This window comes from Asterias amurensis, chromosome 7 (genome assembly GCF_032118995.1).
Source record: "Asterias amurensis chromosome 7, ASM3211899v1".
NCBI lineage: Eukaryota > Metazoa > Echinodermata > Asteroidea > Forcipulatida > Asteriidae > Asterias > Asterias amurensis.
In genome coordinates, this window is record NC_092654.1 from 11835738 (window position 1) to 11853300 (window position 17563).

The window sequence follows — 17563 nt, forward strand, 5'->3', positions numbered from 1 at the left end:
CAATTGTTAGTGTTTTTGTCTATACTGTTAAATCAAGGCCAGTTTTAATTTCCCCAGTGTGTGATAATAAAGTTCTTATCTTATCTTGTCTTATATTATTTCATTCATCATCCTTTTGACCTCACAACTTTACTCTTCTTAGATTTTAGCCCCCTCATTGTTTGTTAATCAATAACTTTAATTGGCAATAACTTTCCCGCTTTTTTTGTTTGATGTCTTCCCATAATTCTTTGCTCCACATTGCTGTAGTGGATGTGTTTTTGTTTGTGCTTGTTTATGCTTCTGACCAAAGGTCCGATTTGGATCAATGTAAAGGCCATTGTCCCTAGTTTAATAATAATGGAGTGTACATTTTTAATGCGCCATGTCTGTCGTAAATGACACTACTGACGACAAAATATCAAATCTGGTGGAGCTTGTTAAGAATGATTTAATTGAGTGGGACTCGAACCTTATATACCTTGATTGAAAAAAAAAAAATTTAAAAATCTGGAGCTTGCCTAAAATAGATAGGCCAGTTAGAGAACCCCCCACCCCCTCCCCTACCGATGCAGCAGTTGCAGCAGACTTTGCAATTTGCATTTAAATTGATCAAATTCTGGAATCCTGGGCCGCAAGAATGTCACAAATTAAAAAACAACCTAGTGTTTTTCAGCACACAATGATATTCCGTCTGTCTACTCTATAAACCCACGGGGGACTCCGCCGTGACCCACATTCATCCAGCAATCACACATTTCAGGGTAATTACACTGCCGTTTCCGACAGTCACAAGTAGGTCTTGTTTTCTTGTTTTGTTTCTACGTCCCCCCTGACACTAGGTTAAAGTTAGTTCGTAAAATATTTATTTTCAAAGTTGGGGGTAGGGGTGGGGACTGCATATTTTTTAGCACTTTCCTTTACTCGGTGTTCTCCCGACCTTTTGGGGGTTTAAGGGAAAATCCATCTGCAGGTAAAGACGCCCACTGCGGCGCATCCTAATCCAGGGTGCCTTGAGGATGGGGCTTTTTGTGCATCGATACTAATACAGCATTAGAGCTTCAGATGTAAATGAGCTTCTTGTTTAGCGAGAGAGAGGAGGGGGGGGGGAGAGAAGGGAAATGGGTTTGGGTGAAGGTGTACTTTCCATTTGAGGTACCTGGGACAAAAGATATATTATTGGGAGAGTAGAGGAAGGAAGGGAGAGGGGGGAGAAGGGGGTAAAGAATGGTGAGCGGGGAGGGGAGTGAGGGGACTGCTCTTATAGGAGGTGTCGATCCCTCCTCAAGAGAACTGATATTTTATGCCAAGATTTCAGGAACTTTTGAACACTGTGTTCAAAGAGGTTTGGGTACTTTTTGTAGGACACAAAACACAAAAGTTCACAGATGTACATTATTAACCAAACTAGATTCAAAGATAATGATGGTAGAAAGCTTCTCTTAATATTACTTGTTGAGTTGCAGTGCATGTAGTCAAGTTTTTTGAGAAACAAGTAAAAAAAGCTCTCAATCTGTTATTTAGCATGTACAAACCGCTGTTCGCAACTCCCTCATAAACATTGCTCTGTGATTTGAATTGTTTTCTCAATGACTTGTTGACTAATGAAGCTGAAACTTACACAGGTAAATTATATTACATACATCTTCATTCACAGTAAATAGGAATTCATGTCATGGCCAGAAACTTGATCTACAGAAAGGTATCTAAACCCTTTAAAGCAACCACGATTGATTTGAAGTTACTCTGACCCAAGTTCAATCTTCTGATTCTGATGTGTTTTTTTTTAAAGAAATAAATAAACAATCAATCTATCTTTCTACAATATATTACATATCTTTATACCCCTTTGCTAAAACTTCATCAGCCAGAGACAACAGTAAGCTTGGGCGATATCACGATATTATCGAATATCGCGATACTAATTTGGAAACGATTTCAAATCGATTTGGTTTTAATCGAAATATCGATGCGATACCGACTAAGTATCGCAATATCACATTGTATTTCCTAGCTGCGACCTCTTGCACTCCATAGGTTTGGAGTAAAACCAGAAGAATAGGTCATTAGAACACCTCTCTTATGCTATGACTGTCTCTTCTACAACTTTCACTGGGAGTTTGAAGACTGATGATGTCAAATTTAATTAATCGCGATTATATTGAATATCGATATATCGTGAATAAAATAAATCGATATCGCCCAAGCTTAGACAACGGCAGTAGTATCCAGACCCTTCACAACTGACTTTTTCGTCTTTTATGTGATTCTGAGTAACCAAAGTATGCAAGAAGCAGACATCACCACGTCTCAGCTTCTGGATATATTTCGTTCTGACTGAGGATATTTACAAAACGTCGGCTCCGGCGGCCATTTTCAAGAACCGCGTACCCGAAGCGCAAGACGCAAAAATAACTGTAGGAGTCCGAAACCCAAGCTAGGTGTTGAGGTCTGAGAAAAAACAAAGACCTCATGTCTGAAGGCACTTTCCTGGGTCTTTCAAAACACAGTGTAGTGAGGCATAATGGAAACGAAAATTATTGGGGACGGGAGTCAACTCACAAGGTGTGAAATTAACTTTGAACCATCGTCAGTCTTTGGTTTGACCATCTTATTGATTACCTGTATAGAAGCTACCTGCTCCAAGGGGCTTGCCATGGGTCGATCCTTTAAAGGGAAGGTACAATATGATCAAATTTACTCATTTTTATTATTGGCAGAAAAATTTCACTTGATGTAATGCAATGAAACTGAAATGCTGCGTCGACACGACAACTTATTCTCCTGAGAACCTTCAAGTTTCTCAAATATTGTGTTCATCCAAAAGTAGACAAAATTGCTTTTTTTCTTTGTCTCTTGTTTTTAAAGCTCAATAAATCATTGAAATTTCAAAAAGGATTTTGAGTGGAATTTTTTTTGGGAGTGCAATCAAAATGTCTTCAAAACGGAGTTAGGTGTACCTCCTCTTTAAATTGAACGACACATGCATTCCAATAGACCTTCATCACGGTGCGGCCATCTTGAGTTTCCCCCATTCAACTCAGCGTAATCAAACCAAGAATGGGAGGAGAAATAGTCTGGTTCCTTTTTTATACAATGAATATCAACATCCATTACTGTAACTGGATACAGGGAACTTGACCAAGATGGTGGCAGCATTATAAAGGTCTATCGCCCCTATATTGGGCCCAATTTCATAAAGCTGCTTAAGCAGAACAAATTGCTCAACAACTTTATGCTAAGCAAATGTGAGCAGGATACCAGTCACAGATAATACATGTGAAATGTTGTTTTGGCTGGTAACCCTACTCTGGTAAGCATACGTTGGCTGTACTAAGCTACTTTTTGCGCTTCTAAGCAGCTCTATGAAACTCGGCCCAGGTAAACACATAAAGAAACTGCTACAGGAAGACAAGTTAAGTCTCCGAAACCATTCAAACAAAATGAGCACACAGGAGGACAAGAATCTGTACGGTTCATCCCAAACAAACATGCATGTCTCTACTGAGGGCCCATCAAGTCAAGTCTCATAGCCTTCCTGAATACGTTTCTTGGTTAAATCTGTACGGAACTTGTTTTCCCATTTGTTTAACTTGTTAGTTAGATCTTTGTATAGAGCTTTTTTTCTTCACTTGTTTCGTTTTGTTGTGCAGTGCATTGACATGGTTGCCAGGGATACATGCACTCTTAGACCATGCACTTTGTCTAATAGTTGTCATTTGTGGGAGTCTTTCATTGACAAGCTGTCGTATCTACAGAGCATTTTAATTTCCTTGGCATACACTTGCCCAACACTGGCCCTTAAAGGCACTGGACACTGTTGGTAATTACTCAAAATAAATGTTAGCACAAAAAAAAAATGACTCGGTAATGAGCAATGGAGAGATAATGAAAGTTTAAAACATTGTGAGACAAGGCTCCTTCTGAAGTAGGTAATTTCTCGATCAAATATCAAAATACTTCAGAGCGCCTTTATTAGGCATCTGAAAGCACACAAATTTGTGCAACAAGGGTGGTTTTATTTTCAAATTCTTTTGCCACTTTGATGACCAATTGAGTCAAACTTTTCACAGATTTGTTATTTTAGGCATGTTGGGATACACCAAGTGAAAATACTGGTACTTGACAATTACCAAAGGTGTCCAGTCTCTTTAATACTTCTCTCCTAATGAGACCATTTTGAGGAAGAAAGAAATGACAGCATGACATTTCCACCATTTTCCCACAAAACTTGAAAGTTAAACCCTTTAATGTCAAAACATCCCAAAATTGGAAAACTGAGCGTGCAATGCTAGGAAAGGAATAAGCGTTTCATTCGTGCCAGCCCCCAGGTGCGAAGGAACGGCAGCTGTTAAATGCCACAAGAGTGGTGCATTCTGAACACCAAGGGTTTTTTCTTGTTGATGATTGGGGGGGGGGGGGGGGGGTTCTATCAAGCTAGGGGAGAAGATCCAGGCAAAGCATTGATTGAAAGGTACTGAATGGTACAGTGATGGTTGGGGGGGGGGGTTGAGAGTTAGGGGTACAGCGTTTCAATGTAACCACTGGCGCAGAAACTCAACCATGAAGACATTCCTCACAAACTGGTATAAATTTGCCATTTTTGCTCAACTTTATGAATTTATAAAATGTGCAAACTTTTGGGATCTCGTGTGAAAATGTGTTATTGGATGTTAAAGAACAAACCACACACAACCACATAAAAAACACGCCAAATTTTAAACTGCAATCGTTGTTTGGCAAAAGCATGCAATCAACTACTCCATAAACAGGCACAATCAAATCCTACATCGACATAGCAAATATGTCAAGGATGTAAGATCATGCTTAATGGTCGGGGAATGAAAAAAACAAAGAAGGTAAAATGCGTACAAAAGCTGCTTTGCAATGATTAAGGTCATGTTGCAATCATCAGACCAGATATAGATCAAGGAAGATCTGAGATCTGGCATCAGCGCAAACCTAATGTGGTTTTAGTCTTCAACGCGCTCTAGATGGGAATTTTCAGGGACGAAGCTCAGGAGGTATTCAGAATGCATCGTGCAGATTTTTTCTTAAAAAGTAGTTGAACAAGGACAAATTTACTAAAAGTGGAACTTGAACCTGCGACCTCCAGAAACATGCCTGTGCTCTACATGTACAAACTGAGGTATTAGGCTTAATAGCTCAGTTGGTGTAGAGCCGGCACATTTTCAGATATAAGGTTCATATCCTTTTCTTTGTTTAATCCAAAGTTATTTTAAAATTACCCAATACAGTTTCTCTTGTGGTTCATTTCCCCCAAAAAACAGATACAATCCAAAAAAGGACATTTGCAAGCTAACCTAGTCTTTTTTCTTTTCTTTTCTTTTTTTCCCTTAAGATGTTTTAAGAAAGAAAAAACTAAACAGGGACTGGCTTTTCCTGATATCAAATTAAATCTTATGGATCGATTTGCTGATTCCTCCTCTAGGGCTTACATTTTATATAAATACTACTACATATATGCAAATTATCAATCAAGATATAACTCTTAGCTTATAGCTATTAGAGTGACTAAAAGGTAAGACAGTTGATGGCAGACAGAGACAGAGAAAGAGACAGCAAACAAGACGACAGGAGAGAAAAGTTGAAGAAGAGGAGAAAAATATTTCAGAGTCCGAGGCTGGAGGAGAGGATTGACATGAATGGGGGAACGAAGAGAGGAGAGTTGGAGATAAGGCCGAATACAAAATAAAACATGTCAAGTGCCCCACCTGCTTCCTTTAAAGAGGTTGCCTCCTTTTTAAAAATTATTTTGTTTAATTTTTTTAATGATTTTTAAAAAAAATTTAATTTTTTTTTTAAAGATTCCTGTATGATTTTTTTTATGAAAAAATAGCTCAGCTACAAATGTATGTGTCAGGCAGCCAATTTGATAGAATACTAAAAAAAAAAATAACAAAAACATCCTTCCTTTTATCAAAAAGGCAGGACGCTAATCATGTTTTTGTTTTTGGGGGTCCTAAATGCAGGAAGATTGATGGGGGGGGGGGGATAAGGGGAACATCTGGAAGAAGAGGGAAAGGATCACTGGGCGGAAAATATGATACAAGATGGAGAGGAATTAAGATGTCAGTTTTTGAGGAGAAAGTGGAAAGAGGATGAGGGAGTGGGGTGGGGAAGGTGGAACAACAAACGTCAAAAGTAAGGAAAATAAGAAACATTTCACCTTAAAGGCACTGGACACTTTTGGTAATTGTCAAAGACCAGTATTCCCACTTTGTGTATACCAACATACATGTATGCACAAAAATAACAAATCTGTGAAAACTTGGATTCAATTGGTCATCGAAATTACAATAAAAATAATGACAGAAAAAACACCCTTGTTGCACAAATTTGTGTGCGTTCAAATGCATAATTGAGTGAGAAATTACCTCTTTCTAAAAAAAAACTACTTTACTTCAGAGGGAGCTGTTTCTCACAATTATATATACTATCAACAGCTCTCCATCACTCGTTACCAAGAAAGTTTTTCAGCTATTACCAATAGTGTCCAGTGCCTTTAAAATGAGGAAAGATGAGGAAGAAGCATCTGATGAGGGTCAAAGGAAGATGAGGATTAAGAATAAGAAAACCTATCTTGTCTTACCGCAAAGTACTGGCTGCTGAAGTTGTTTGCAAGACCGCTGTTCAGTGCCTGGTTCATGGACTGAATCCGTTTCTGTTCTTTCTCTCTTATTGTGTCGGCAAACTTGACTACCAGCTTTGAAGTGCAGCCCTAGAAAACAAATTAAAGACAAACCGGGTTTGCATTTGTGGACAATAATAATAGTAATGATTTAAAGCCATTATACACTTTCGGTAAACAGTATTGTCAAAGTCCCACACTTCGTGTATCACAACTTATATATAAAATAACACACCTGTGAAAATTTAGGCTCAATCAGTCCTCGGTGTCGAGAGAAAATAACGGGAAAACCCACTCTTGTTTCCGCGTGTTTCACCGTGTTTAAAATAAATCCGTAATTCTCACTATCGAGAATTGATATTGTTTTAATGTTTTCTAAAAAAGTAGTTTTTCACCATTACCTTCTGTAAACCCTGTAAATTATTTGTAAATCTGTGAACTTTTTTTCTTCTTTTCTGTACCGAAAGTGTATAATGGCTTTAATAATGGAAACTAAGTACTGAGTAGGCCCTATACAGTGCCAACACACATCGGTGTATGAGGGGAAAAAACAAGAAATTTAAATTCCTTATCCCCGATGTAAATTTTCATCTATTATATCGTTGCGGTACCCGCTCCTCAAATAAAGGATTCCGACTGCCTCTAGCTACCAGGCAATCTCAGTGGTCAAAATAAGACACTGCTCTAGAATTGCAAAGTTTGTGGGCTTGAACCCCACCCAAGTAACATGCCTGTGATTTTTTCTTCTTCACAGAGCTCGGGAGAGTACTGAGTATACAGTGCAAACACACCGATGTCAATGGGTAAAACCAAATTCACACAAAAAAATATGAATAATAACCAACTACGATTGGACCTCACTATGTCAATTTGAATGATACTGTTGACATTCCGTGATATGTCTTCCATGTAAACAAAAAAGAAATTGACAAAAAAACCTTGAATCTAATTGAATAGAAACACTCATGTCAATAGCCTAAATTAATAACGGTATTGCCAACCGCTATGAATTTTTCTTGCCATCGTGGATTGTATACACACAGGATGTGCTCCACCCTCTTCCTTGTGTCTTTCGACATAACTCAAAACAAAAAATGAATTGATGAGCACTGCACTGGTCAGACCCTGCTACTAGGACTACACACTAAAGTCTAAAGCTCTTGTATCTAATAATCAAAAGTCAGGGCACATCCTTTAGACTCCTTACAAAACCCCACTTTTGCGACCCAATTACCCGCCCACTTTATTCGATGGACAAACATGTACTTCCCTCATAAATCAAACCAAACGAATCTTTCCACATAATAAATAAAACTAGGGAGGTTGGGGGGTGGGTGGTGTGGAAGAATTTAGAAGAGAAAGCTAAATCATGCATTACATGTATCCGTCTTTAAGTAGACCATAGTAAGATAAAGTGACACTAATAGGCGCTATACAATTACAAGAGTAGTTGATATTGACAGGTACATGTAGTATGGCATAGTAACATCAGAAGACTTGACACCACTTTAAGGCGTTGACATTCCTGATATGAAAAACCTTAGCTTTGTGCCCTCATGCTTATACATGTACCGAGCCTTTTACAAGAGTCTTGCCATGGTACGCTTCTGCCATAAATGGGCAGCACCTGAGCTGGTCACATGATACTTTGAAACTTTCTGCACATTACTTTGACAGATCAGGGGAAATTGGCTACTGGTTCTTGTTTTTCGTTTAAACTTTTTTTTTAACGAGAGAAGAGATTCGTGGAGAGTGATTTACAACTTTGTAATTTATCATTGGTAATAGGACACTACTTTTTAAGAGATTGTGACAATGGATGTTTTGCATCTGTTGTTTTGCCAAATTTAACTAGCTCATCGTTAACTTTGGTTTTACCCTTACACTGATGCGTGTTAGCTCTGTATACTCAGTACTTACCCTAGTTCTGTGAAAACGAGATCACAGGCATATTACTCAGGTGGGATTCGAACCCACGACTTTTGCAATTCTAGAGCATTCTCCTTACCAACTAGGCAACTGAGATTGCCAGGCAGCTAGAGGCAGTTCAAATCCTAAAATATTTGGCTTGCGCTAACACCACGTGTATATTTACTTGCCAGGTAGAGTTTGTTTTTTAGAGAACTGTCTCGCTACATATTAAACAGATTTAACAGATGTTAAATTTGCATCGGGGATAAAGGGAATATTAATTAGCTCCTCTTTAACACTCTTTTATAACCAAACACGGACTTCTTAGTGCAAGCTAACTGGTCCCACTGGCTGTATTCATTGACAAAATTAATGGAAAACCCTAAAAACTGATACATCACACTTCCTCAGTGCTTACATGGAAAAAAATCCATGGGCATCCCGCGTGGGATTCGAACCCACTATCTTCCACATCTATCTAGAGCATACCTCTGATCAATGTATCCTAATCGTTAATGCAATTACACAAAACTAAAAGATATTGAAACTTTTAAAAAGTTTGCATCTAAATATTTAACTAATAACAATGCAAGAAATAAACAATAGATTTAATTCTGGATGGGCAAGATGTCATACCTCCATGGTCACTGATTGGTGCAGTGCTGCAATCGCATTGAGGGCGCTCTGTCTTGTTGAAAATGTTACGAAGGCACAGCTTGCTAAAGGTTACAAAGGAAAAATGGGAGGAGGAAAATTTTAACTGGAAGGAAATGCTTGCATCTGCAGAACAGTAAATAACAAGTCCGTCTGTGATATCTGATTCTGAGGAGTAAATGAATTGACTTTGTAAAAATACGAGAAATGCCTGTAGACTTTTGGGACTTATTGAATAAAATAACATCTTTTATAAAGACACTGGACACTATTGGTAATTGTCACAGACCAGTCTTGTCACTTGGTGTATTTCAACATATGCATAAAAAAACCAACCTGTGAAAATTTGAGCTCAATTGGTCTTCGTAGTTGCGAGATAATAATGAAAGAAAAAAACACCCTTGTCACATGCAGTTGCGTGCTTCTAGATGCTTGATTTGAGACCTCATTAATCAAATTCTGAGGTCTCGAAATCAAATTTGTGGAAAATGACTTCTTTCTTGAAATTTACATGTGTGCGTTACTTCAGAGGGAGCCGTTTCTAACAATGTTTTTTACTATCAACAGCTCCCTACTACTCATTTCCAAGTAAGGTTTTTATGCTTATAATTATTTTGTGTGGTACCAATAGTGTCCACTGCCTTTGAATGGTGTATGGGGATCTTTGTTCATGTACACTGAAATCTTTGGGCCATTTAACAAAAGAGAGTGAAGAATTCACTCCATGTATGAAGCAAACTTAAATATTCCCAAAGTCAGTTCCAAGAGTTCATCAGACAATTTGCCATCATCCATGACTGTGTAATATTTCTAAACCAACAGTTTTATTATCTTTATGAGACACTTTGAAACACAATTTCATCTACATAATTTTTTCCATTCCAAATAAGAAGCTCCTCCATTTCTAGTTAACATGTCAAAGTTTATGGAAATTTTTTGAAGGGACACTAAAGCACAAGTCACACTGCAGCGATAACGAAAACGATAACGACCCAAAGAGAACACATTCTATTGATTGAATTGCTCCACGCAGAATACACCCACGCTCATTCAACCAATGGAGGGCGTGTATTTTTATCGTTCTCGGGGCCTGTATGACCGGGCCTTTAGGCCCAGACTGGGGGTAACAGAGGTCAGGCCTCCGTGATAATTCCAGGCCTTCTGATGTGGATGAGGAGCTAAAGGTCAAAAGGGATTCAAATGTCAGCGATTCGGTCTACAAAACAGACAAATTTGAAGGAGGTCAAGGCTCACCTTTGCTCTTTTCACTTTCCCGCAATATATGACATTCCTCGATTGTGCCGTACGCCGAGAACATAACCCTGATTTCATTCTCTGTTGCATTCTTTGATACCATACCAACAAACAGCTTTCTGTCTTCTACTGCGGAGCAAGATAAGATTGTTTGGATTATTATTGGCGATAAAAGGGGGAATTAAGGTGGTAGACCTTAATCATGGTGCGGCCATCTTGATTTTCTGCCATTCAAAATCAATGTTAGGCTGTGTCCAACAAGGCGACTTTGGCTACAGGTACGATTAGATCGCGCACGTCTGCATATCCTTCAACATTGGCAGACGCGCTTAACCAAACCATGGCGGCAAGGAGAAAGAGTCTGGTTCCTTTTTGTAGAATGAATGTCTATACTCATTGCTGGTATTGGATATAAGGAACATGTCCAAGATGGTGGCAGGATAATAAAGGTATTCTAGAACATAAGGCAGTGTCCGAATTAGCGGCTCTGGCTATGGCTAGAGTTCCACGTCACCACGCATTGAGGTATACAACGTCCTGAGCAACACCCTTAGCCGTAGCCGCCAATTCGGAATTCGGCCTAAGGCCGCAGCATTCCCAAACGGACACCAACCCTCAGAAACATGAGCAACGTTTCATGTACAAATCGTTTCTCAAATTAAAATGTTTTGAGGTAAAAAAAATATATCACAATTATGAAACTTTCAAGGGCATCCTTTCTTAAAATAGTTTGTACTATCAACAGCTGCCGTGCTCAATTTTGAATGGTCACTAATTAGTAGGTGTGAACCAAACCTGGAAGGACTGTGTCTTCACAGTGTCTTCAATAAAGTACATACCATTTCAACAATGACATTTCATACTGTACTCCAAAACGAAATGTCAAATTCGACCATCAAGCTTTACCACTATAAAAATATTCTCATCATCATATTAAGAGACTAGTCATATATTTCCCCTTGTTTTACTTCCATAGGACCCCTTCTGGGTGGAAAAAAGCTCTGAATAAATTAGTTGATTTAGTAAATGTCAGTTTTGACTTTGAGTGTTTGCCCAGGGGTAAAAGGCTATATGTCACGTATACATACCGTTTCTAGATTCACTATCTGCCGGTCTCATCTGAATTGGGTTCTTCATCTGAAGAAGGAAGAAGGGAGGGGAAAAAAAGACGAAGAAAGAGAAAAAACCAGAAAACCAATCAATTATTATTGATCACCGACTGCTTTACACAGACTTTCTGCAATCTACCCCCATCGCTTCTCAAGCTCAGAGCCCAAACATTTTGGTCCGAAGCCGGAGGCAAATCCGAAATGGGTTGTGTCCTTAATGGAGATGCAAAACTCAATGGTGTACTTTTTGCCTTCATGACATGTGCGTGTGAAAGTAATGGCTCGGGAATCAGTCATTCTTCAAGATCGACTGCCACCGAGGCTTAATGGACTATAAATTATAGATAAATGGGGTCATCATGTGGTGGAAGTTTCCGAAAGCTCTGTCACACTCATGTTCATTTGCTGGGTTCCCCTATAGAATTCAGGCAAGGAGATACAGAGCCTATATACATGTACTGCCCTAGATCTTGGCGTTGGTGTCCCTTCAAAAGTTTCCTAATGGAAGTGTCCCTGGCAACATAAAAATGGCCCTGCCCTCTCAAACACAAAGTCTGCTGTTAATAAATACAAGGAAATAATGTGACGCAGTTGCAATATTTTGCCTTGTGATTTTGGCTTCACTAGTTCAGTTACCACATTTTCTCACCCCTTTTTTTCTGCAGAGCCTGTAATTAGTATAATGTTTGACCAGATTGGAGGAAATAAGATTACTGTACTACAATGTACTGTACATTGTATAGTACCAATGTAAATACTACAGTATCCATTCTATGTTGACTCGGTCCAGGAATTGGTCCAACTAATGCAACAACACGCCATCTTCAAAATTGAAGATGGGAAATTGAAGATGGGAATAAACAAAAAAAATAAAGAGGGAAAGAAGAAGAAAAAAATTACAAGGATGAGCTTCGAGTGGCCGGGGACTTGTATGTCAACGTCGCATGGAAGTAGGTGAAAACGAACGCGACGTGTACTCATTGAGGGAATGAAGACCCACTGATAATTATGGAGGAAAGAGATCTTGGCAATGAAACTGGACACCGTCTCATTGACGCTAAACCAGGGTTTGATTACCCCCTATCAACAAGAAGTAACAGAGTAAATACTGAGAAGGGGGAAACGCTTCAAGCATTGAAATCACCTCGGGGGAATCGACGTGTACGCACAGGAAGTGGCTACTGTTTGATCGAGGGACTAGAATAATCATTGAATTTGCATGAAGTTGCTTAAAAATTCGAGAGCTCTGTCGGTTGGAAAGGTCAGCATGGGTCGTTGGGACTCTGAGTAGATGTCGAGAGAGAGAGAGGGAGGGGGGAGTCCTAAATCGATCTGTCAATTGAAGACACCTTTGAAGCCACAATGTGTTCGGCAGTACGATGCAAAAGATTACTTTTGTGTCACAACCAACATGATAGCTCCCCCGTATAAAGAAGACGGAAAAAAGCTGTGGCAGGCAGCGGGATAAAACTTGACCAGAGTAGCGAATGATCTACTTAACAACTGAATGAAATGGGCCTCAGGTTATCGTTGTAATCGTATCTCACCACGCACGCATGAACATTTGATGCCAGACGATGAAGAAGCTCTAATGGATTTGTCTTAAGTCTCCTCATTGTTTTGCAATCACGCTTCGATGATAAGCCAATTTTTTTCCCTTTCCCCCCTTTAAAATTCTGAAATAAATCCATTTACGATGTGGGATAGTTCATATTTAAGGCTGCGAAACCATCTGGTGAACTGTTTTTGAGAGCAGAATCCCGCTACATGCACATCTGTCGGAGTTGGCGGTGGGGGGGGGGGGGGGGGGGATAAAGGTAAAACGTCATCATCAAAACACTCGCTGAGCGAAAGAGTGTGAAATAGAACGCGTAGGCAAACACTGATCATCAATTAATGATGAACATGACTTGAGATGATCCTTGATAGCAGATTCATTATAGATGGACAGCCTACAGGGTTTGGAATTCTTGTGGGGCATCTCTTAAAAAAAGTCTTATCGAAATGACGTTGCCGTCATATTGTAAGAGGCACTGGAACTCAGACCTGCGAGGGCAGTAGAAGCCATTGCCTCTGTGGTCTCTACGTCATTCCAAGGAATGGAACAAGGATTGAAATCAATAACGACCCGCAAGGAGAACTACATGTGAAACTTTTGCTCTTTGACGCAAGCCTCGTACATTTGTCAACTTTTATCTATAATACATGTAAATTTGCATTGGGGATTCTAGCTACCGGGCAATCTCGTACAGTGGACTAGCTGGTAAGATATCTGCTCTAGAGTGATAAAGGACGTGGGTTTGAATCCCACCTGAGTAATATGCCCGTTATTTTGTTCATGCAGCACTAAGGATACACAATATAGTACTGAGAATACAGTGCTAACACAATAAACAAAAATTATTTATTTTTATCTTGATAATGTGAATTGTCCCAATTTAGGTTTTAGCTACAAGTGCAACGTCTTTAATAGAATCATAATAAAACAATTCAATTTTGGGGGGTTAGAATCATGCAAACGGTTTGCCCACTGGGAGTGGAAGAAAACTAGGTTTATGGAAACAGCAATGGCAATTTTTTCAGGACGTCTGCAGTTAGACCAAATCTTTCCCGCCATATTACGAAGCAGAACCTCCATGGGATAAGGGGCCATGCAGATTCATCAGAGTGACTTATTTGTCCAGCTTTGCAAAGCCGAACGAGAGACGCTTATTGGAGGCATCTAGACACAATCTGACATCCGTCCCCCGGGACCTAATTCAATTTGCTGCCACACAAAATCCCAGGAAACAGACTCCACAGACTTCAAAATGCGTCCATCACTTTAAATTTGCAAGTTGCATGAATCAAACGCCCAAGATAACAAAATAACCCTCAAACACGTTATTTGGGACAAACTCACATGCATCAAATCCATACACGAATCGACTTAATGTAACCGACCCCATAATCAGCCCATCCTCAAGTGAAAGAATATCCAAAATGGATTTTTGAATATTTATTTCTAAGGTGTGTTCAGTGCCCCGTCTCATTTCTCCCTGCTGCGTGGGTGAACACTCGAGAAATCGCAGGGAAAATTCGTGTGAACGGCTGAAGTAGCACTCTAATATAGTACAGGTTACCTCAATCAACTATTCATTATTAGGCAGGCAATCCAGTCAATCAAATCATGTGTGATGCCACACCGACAGATACCAGTGTGGCCGGCGCATCTCACAGACCAGGTTTTTAATCTTGCCACATGTAATGCTATTTAAGAAGTCGGTGTTTAACAGCATTTAACTTAAATGTCATTATTTTCTCATGGATTTTTGTGTAAAGCCTGTGAGTGTGTCGCATGACTCGACGGGATCTAAGTGGTGTATTAGGGTCGTATGGAATTTAATGGGGAGAGAGAAAACAGCGACATGCAAGCGTCACAGCCAGATGATTGGGGGGGGGGGGTCCCTTCCAGTGACGTTACAATCGGCAACATAAAAATAAATTAAATAGTTTCTAGACAAATCCATCGGCACATACGTCATTAGTCTCCATCTCTTAATCAAGAACACTGCAACTCCAAAATATACAAAAGAGCAGCGGATATGTATAACATTCAATTTAAGATACATCGGAACGGTGACTTTGTTCTGGTTCATGTGCTCGTCCTTCAACCCGGAACTGGAAGAATTCTTTCTGGAAAAAGTTTTTAAGGGTGTGCCAAAAAACCTAAGGGAATTTTTGGAGGAAGTTTGTGTATGAACAAGTACAAAACAGATGCAACATTAAAATATTAACAAACTTGATTGACCACCTTTTTTTCATGGGGGAGTGGACGCTCTCGTCTTAAAGATTGTTAGCTTTAGTAAACAGTTTAAGAACAATAACTTAAACGTACATGTACATTTATACAGATTGAAAAAAAATAACACATAAAAAGGGTATTTTCTCACAATTAACAGCCATCTCGATCTTCTACCACTGAACAATTTTTTAACACACACATACAGTGTACACCAGCAGTCATATGCACATAAAAATAAGGCTTGGTGCCTTAAGAGATGATCCCCTTTTGCATGATGAAATGGAGTCAGGGGGCCAGACCAAGATAGCTGTCATACTGTTGGCGTTTGTTTTTACTTACAAGGGGCATCCTGTGGACATTATGTAGCTTTTTCTGTGCTTCTATGGCGGCTTGACGTGTGTAGTAAGTCACAAAACAACAACCTGAAACATAGACAAAAACAACAACAAAATCTGCTTTTAGATGACAAGGCAATAAACGGTACGTGCGCAACATCAACAGAAAAATAACAACTGTGAACACATTGACATTTCACTTTCAGGATGGAAGAAAACAGAAGCCTCGGAGCACTTATTTTTAAGAGATTAATAGAAGCATTCTTGAGATTCATAGCTGACCTTATGTTATTTTTAATGATGATAAAATTGACATCTGTGTGGAGTCTACTTGGTTCTCATCTTGGAGTCGCTCAAACTGGTAAACACGTCAATAAAAGACTACATGTAGTGTCTTAAAGGCACTGGACAAGCTCTCACTTGGTGTAACCCAACATATATGTATACAATTTGAGCTATTTTGGTAGTCAAATTTACAAAACAAGGAAAGAAAAACCACCATTGTTGCACAAATTTGTGCACTCAAGTCTGCCTGAATTCTTTTATCAGATTCAAATATTTCAGTGGGAAATTGCCTACTGTTTCTAAAAAATGACAACACTTCAGAGGGAGCCGATTCTCACCATGTTTTATACTATCAACAGCTCTCCATTGCTCGTTACCAAGTAAGTTTTTATGCTACCAATTATTTTGAGAAATTACCAAAAGTGTCCAGTGGCTTTAAAGGGTACTGCTTCGGGTTCATACTAAGCTTAAAAAGTACTCATAACATTCCCTGGATTTGACACTGGTCAATACCAGGATGGTACTGTATCAAAGGGCACTTCCATTCGAAAATATTAACGTCTATGGGAAACTGTTGATGGGGCACCAAGGCCAAGACCAGGGGCAACAGAGGTCATGGCCTCCGTTGCCATCGTGTCACAGGCCCGTCTTTCCAGTTTTTTGGGGTAAAACAATTTGTAAATAACCATGACCTCCTCCTACAAGCATTGTATCCATCGCAACAAAATTGTATCTACCGAATGGAGGAACTTGATGGTCTCGTAGAAAGAGTATTGAAAGGAAGGGACTACTTTGACAGAAACTTCTCAGTCATCCTTAAATACCAGGACCTGCTGTGCATTGTTCAGATTCCTTTTATGGCTGGTACAATATCAAGTGTGTTTGGATTTGGCTGATCACTTTTCGCTCGTCCAAAATCGCCAAAACAAGAGAGAGGTAGATTTTGAGGTAGATTTTGAAGATTTTTTAAAGATTCTTTTGTCGCCGAACATTTAACACATTGACTACACGGTCACAAGACAACGGTACGCTTCACATGATGAGTTTCTACACTGTAGTGTTTTCTTCAATTAACACTACAGCCTATTGGTGGCAGAAAGGCCCGCAAACACTTCAAACCAGAGAGGAGTTTGCGTCCCGCGCAAGGATATATCCCATCCAGCCACTTTTGCTAATTGCGTCTGTCAGCTTTAGCTTTAACAAGCTTACACAAGCACCTGCTAAAGGACACACTTTACTTCCGAAGCAGGTTCTCCATGGTTCTACTGAAAATGAGGGGGGGGGGGGGGGAGACGGTAATTTGAAACTGTTAAACAACAGTCTCATACAGAACTTGATCCATAGTTTTGATAAAAGGGCTTTACACGCCAATGTTCACAGAGTGGATTGTGTATTTTAGTACAGAACATACATAGAGCAATCTGCTTGACTGTTGTTTGCTGGCAATGGCCATCTTGGATTTGGGAGTGTCTGAGAGTCATGGACCGGTGTAGGGACAAGGAGTGCCGAATCATCTAGAGAAAGGTTTCTTGCTTGTCTGAAACTAATGGATACATGCATTGCCATTAGGCCTAACTCTTGCCAGATTGGCAGGGTTGCT

The 17563-nt window shown here is 39.5% G+C and overlaps 1 protein-coding gene across 33 annotated transcripts in view; it reads right to left on the reverse strand.

The window, feature by feature from the left end:
- The window catches only part of LOC139939519 (CUGBP Elav-like family member 1), a 122328-nt gene that overhangs the window by 43529 nt on the left and 61236 nt on the right, over window positions 1-17563 (reverse strand). For 30 of the 33 annotated variants that reach the window (XM_071935488.1, XM_071935521.1, XM_071935518.1 and 27 more), the window contains 6 exons: window positions 15683-15765; window positions 11539-11587; window positions 10451-10579; window positions 9179-9261; window positions 6593-6721; window positions 2602-2646 (listed from right to left, as the gene is read on the reverse strand). In XM_071935488.1, coding sequence (XP_071791589.1) covers window positions 2602-2646; window positions 6593-6721; window positions 9179-9261; window positions 10451-10579; window positions 11539-11587; window positions 15683-15765 — 518 coding nt within the window. The remainder of the gene's footprint in view (window positions 1-2601; window positions 2647-6592; window positions 6722-9178; window positions 9262-10450; window positions 10580-11538; window positions 11588-15682; window positions 15766-17563) is intronic. The other 3 variants (XM_071935501.1, XM_071935494.1, XM_071935492.1) reach the window with 2 other exon arrangements.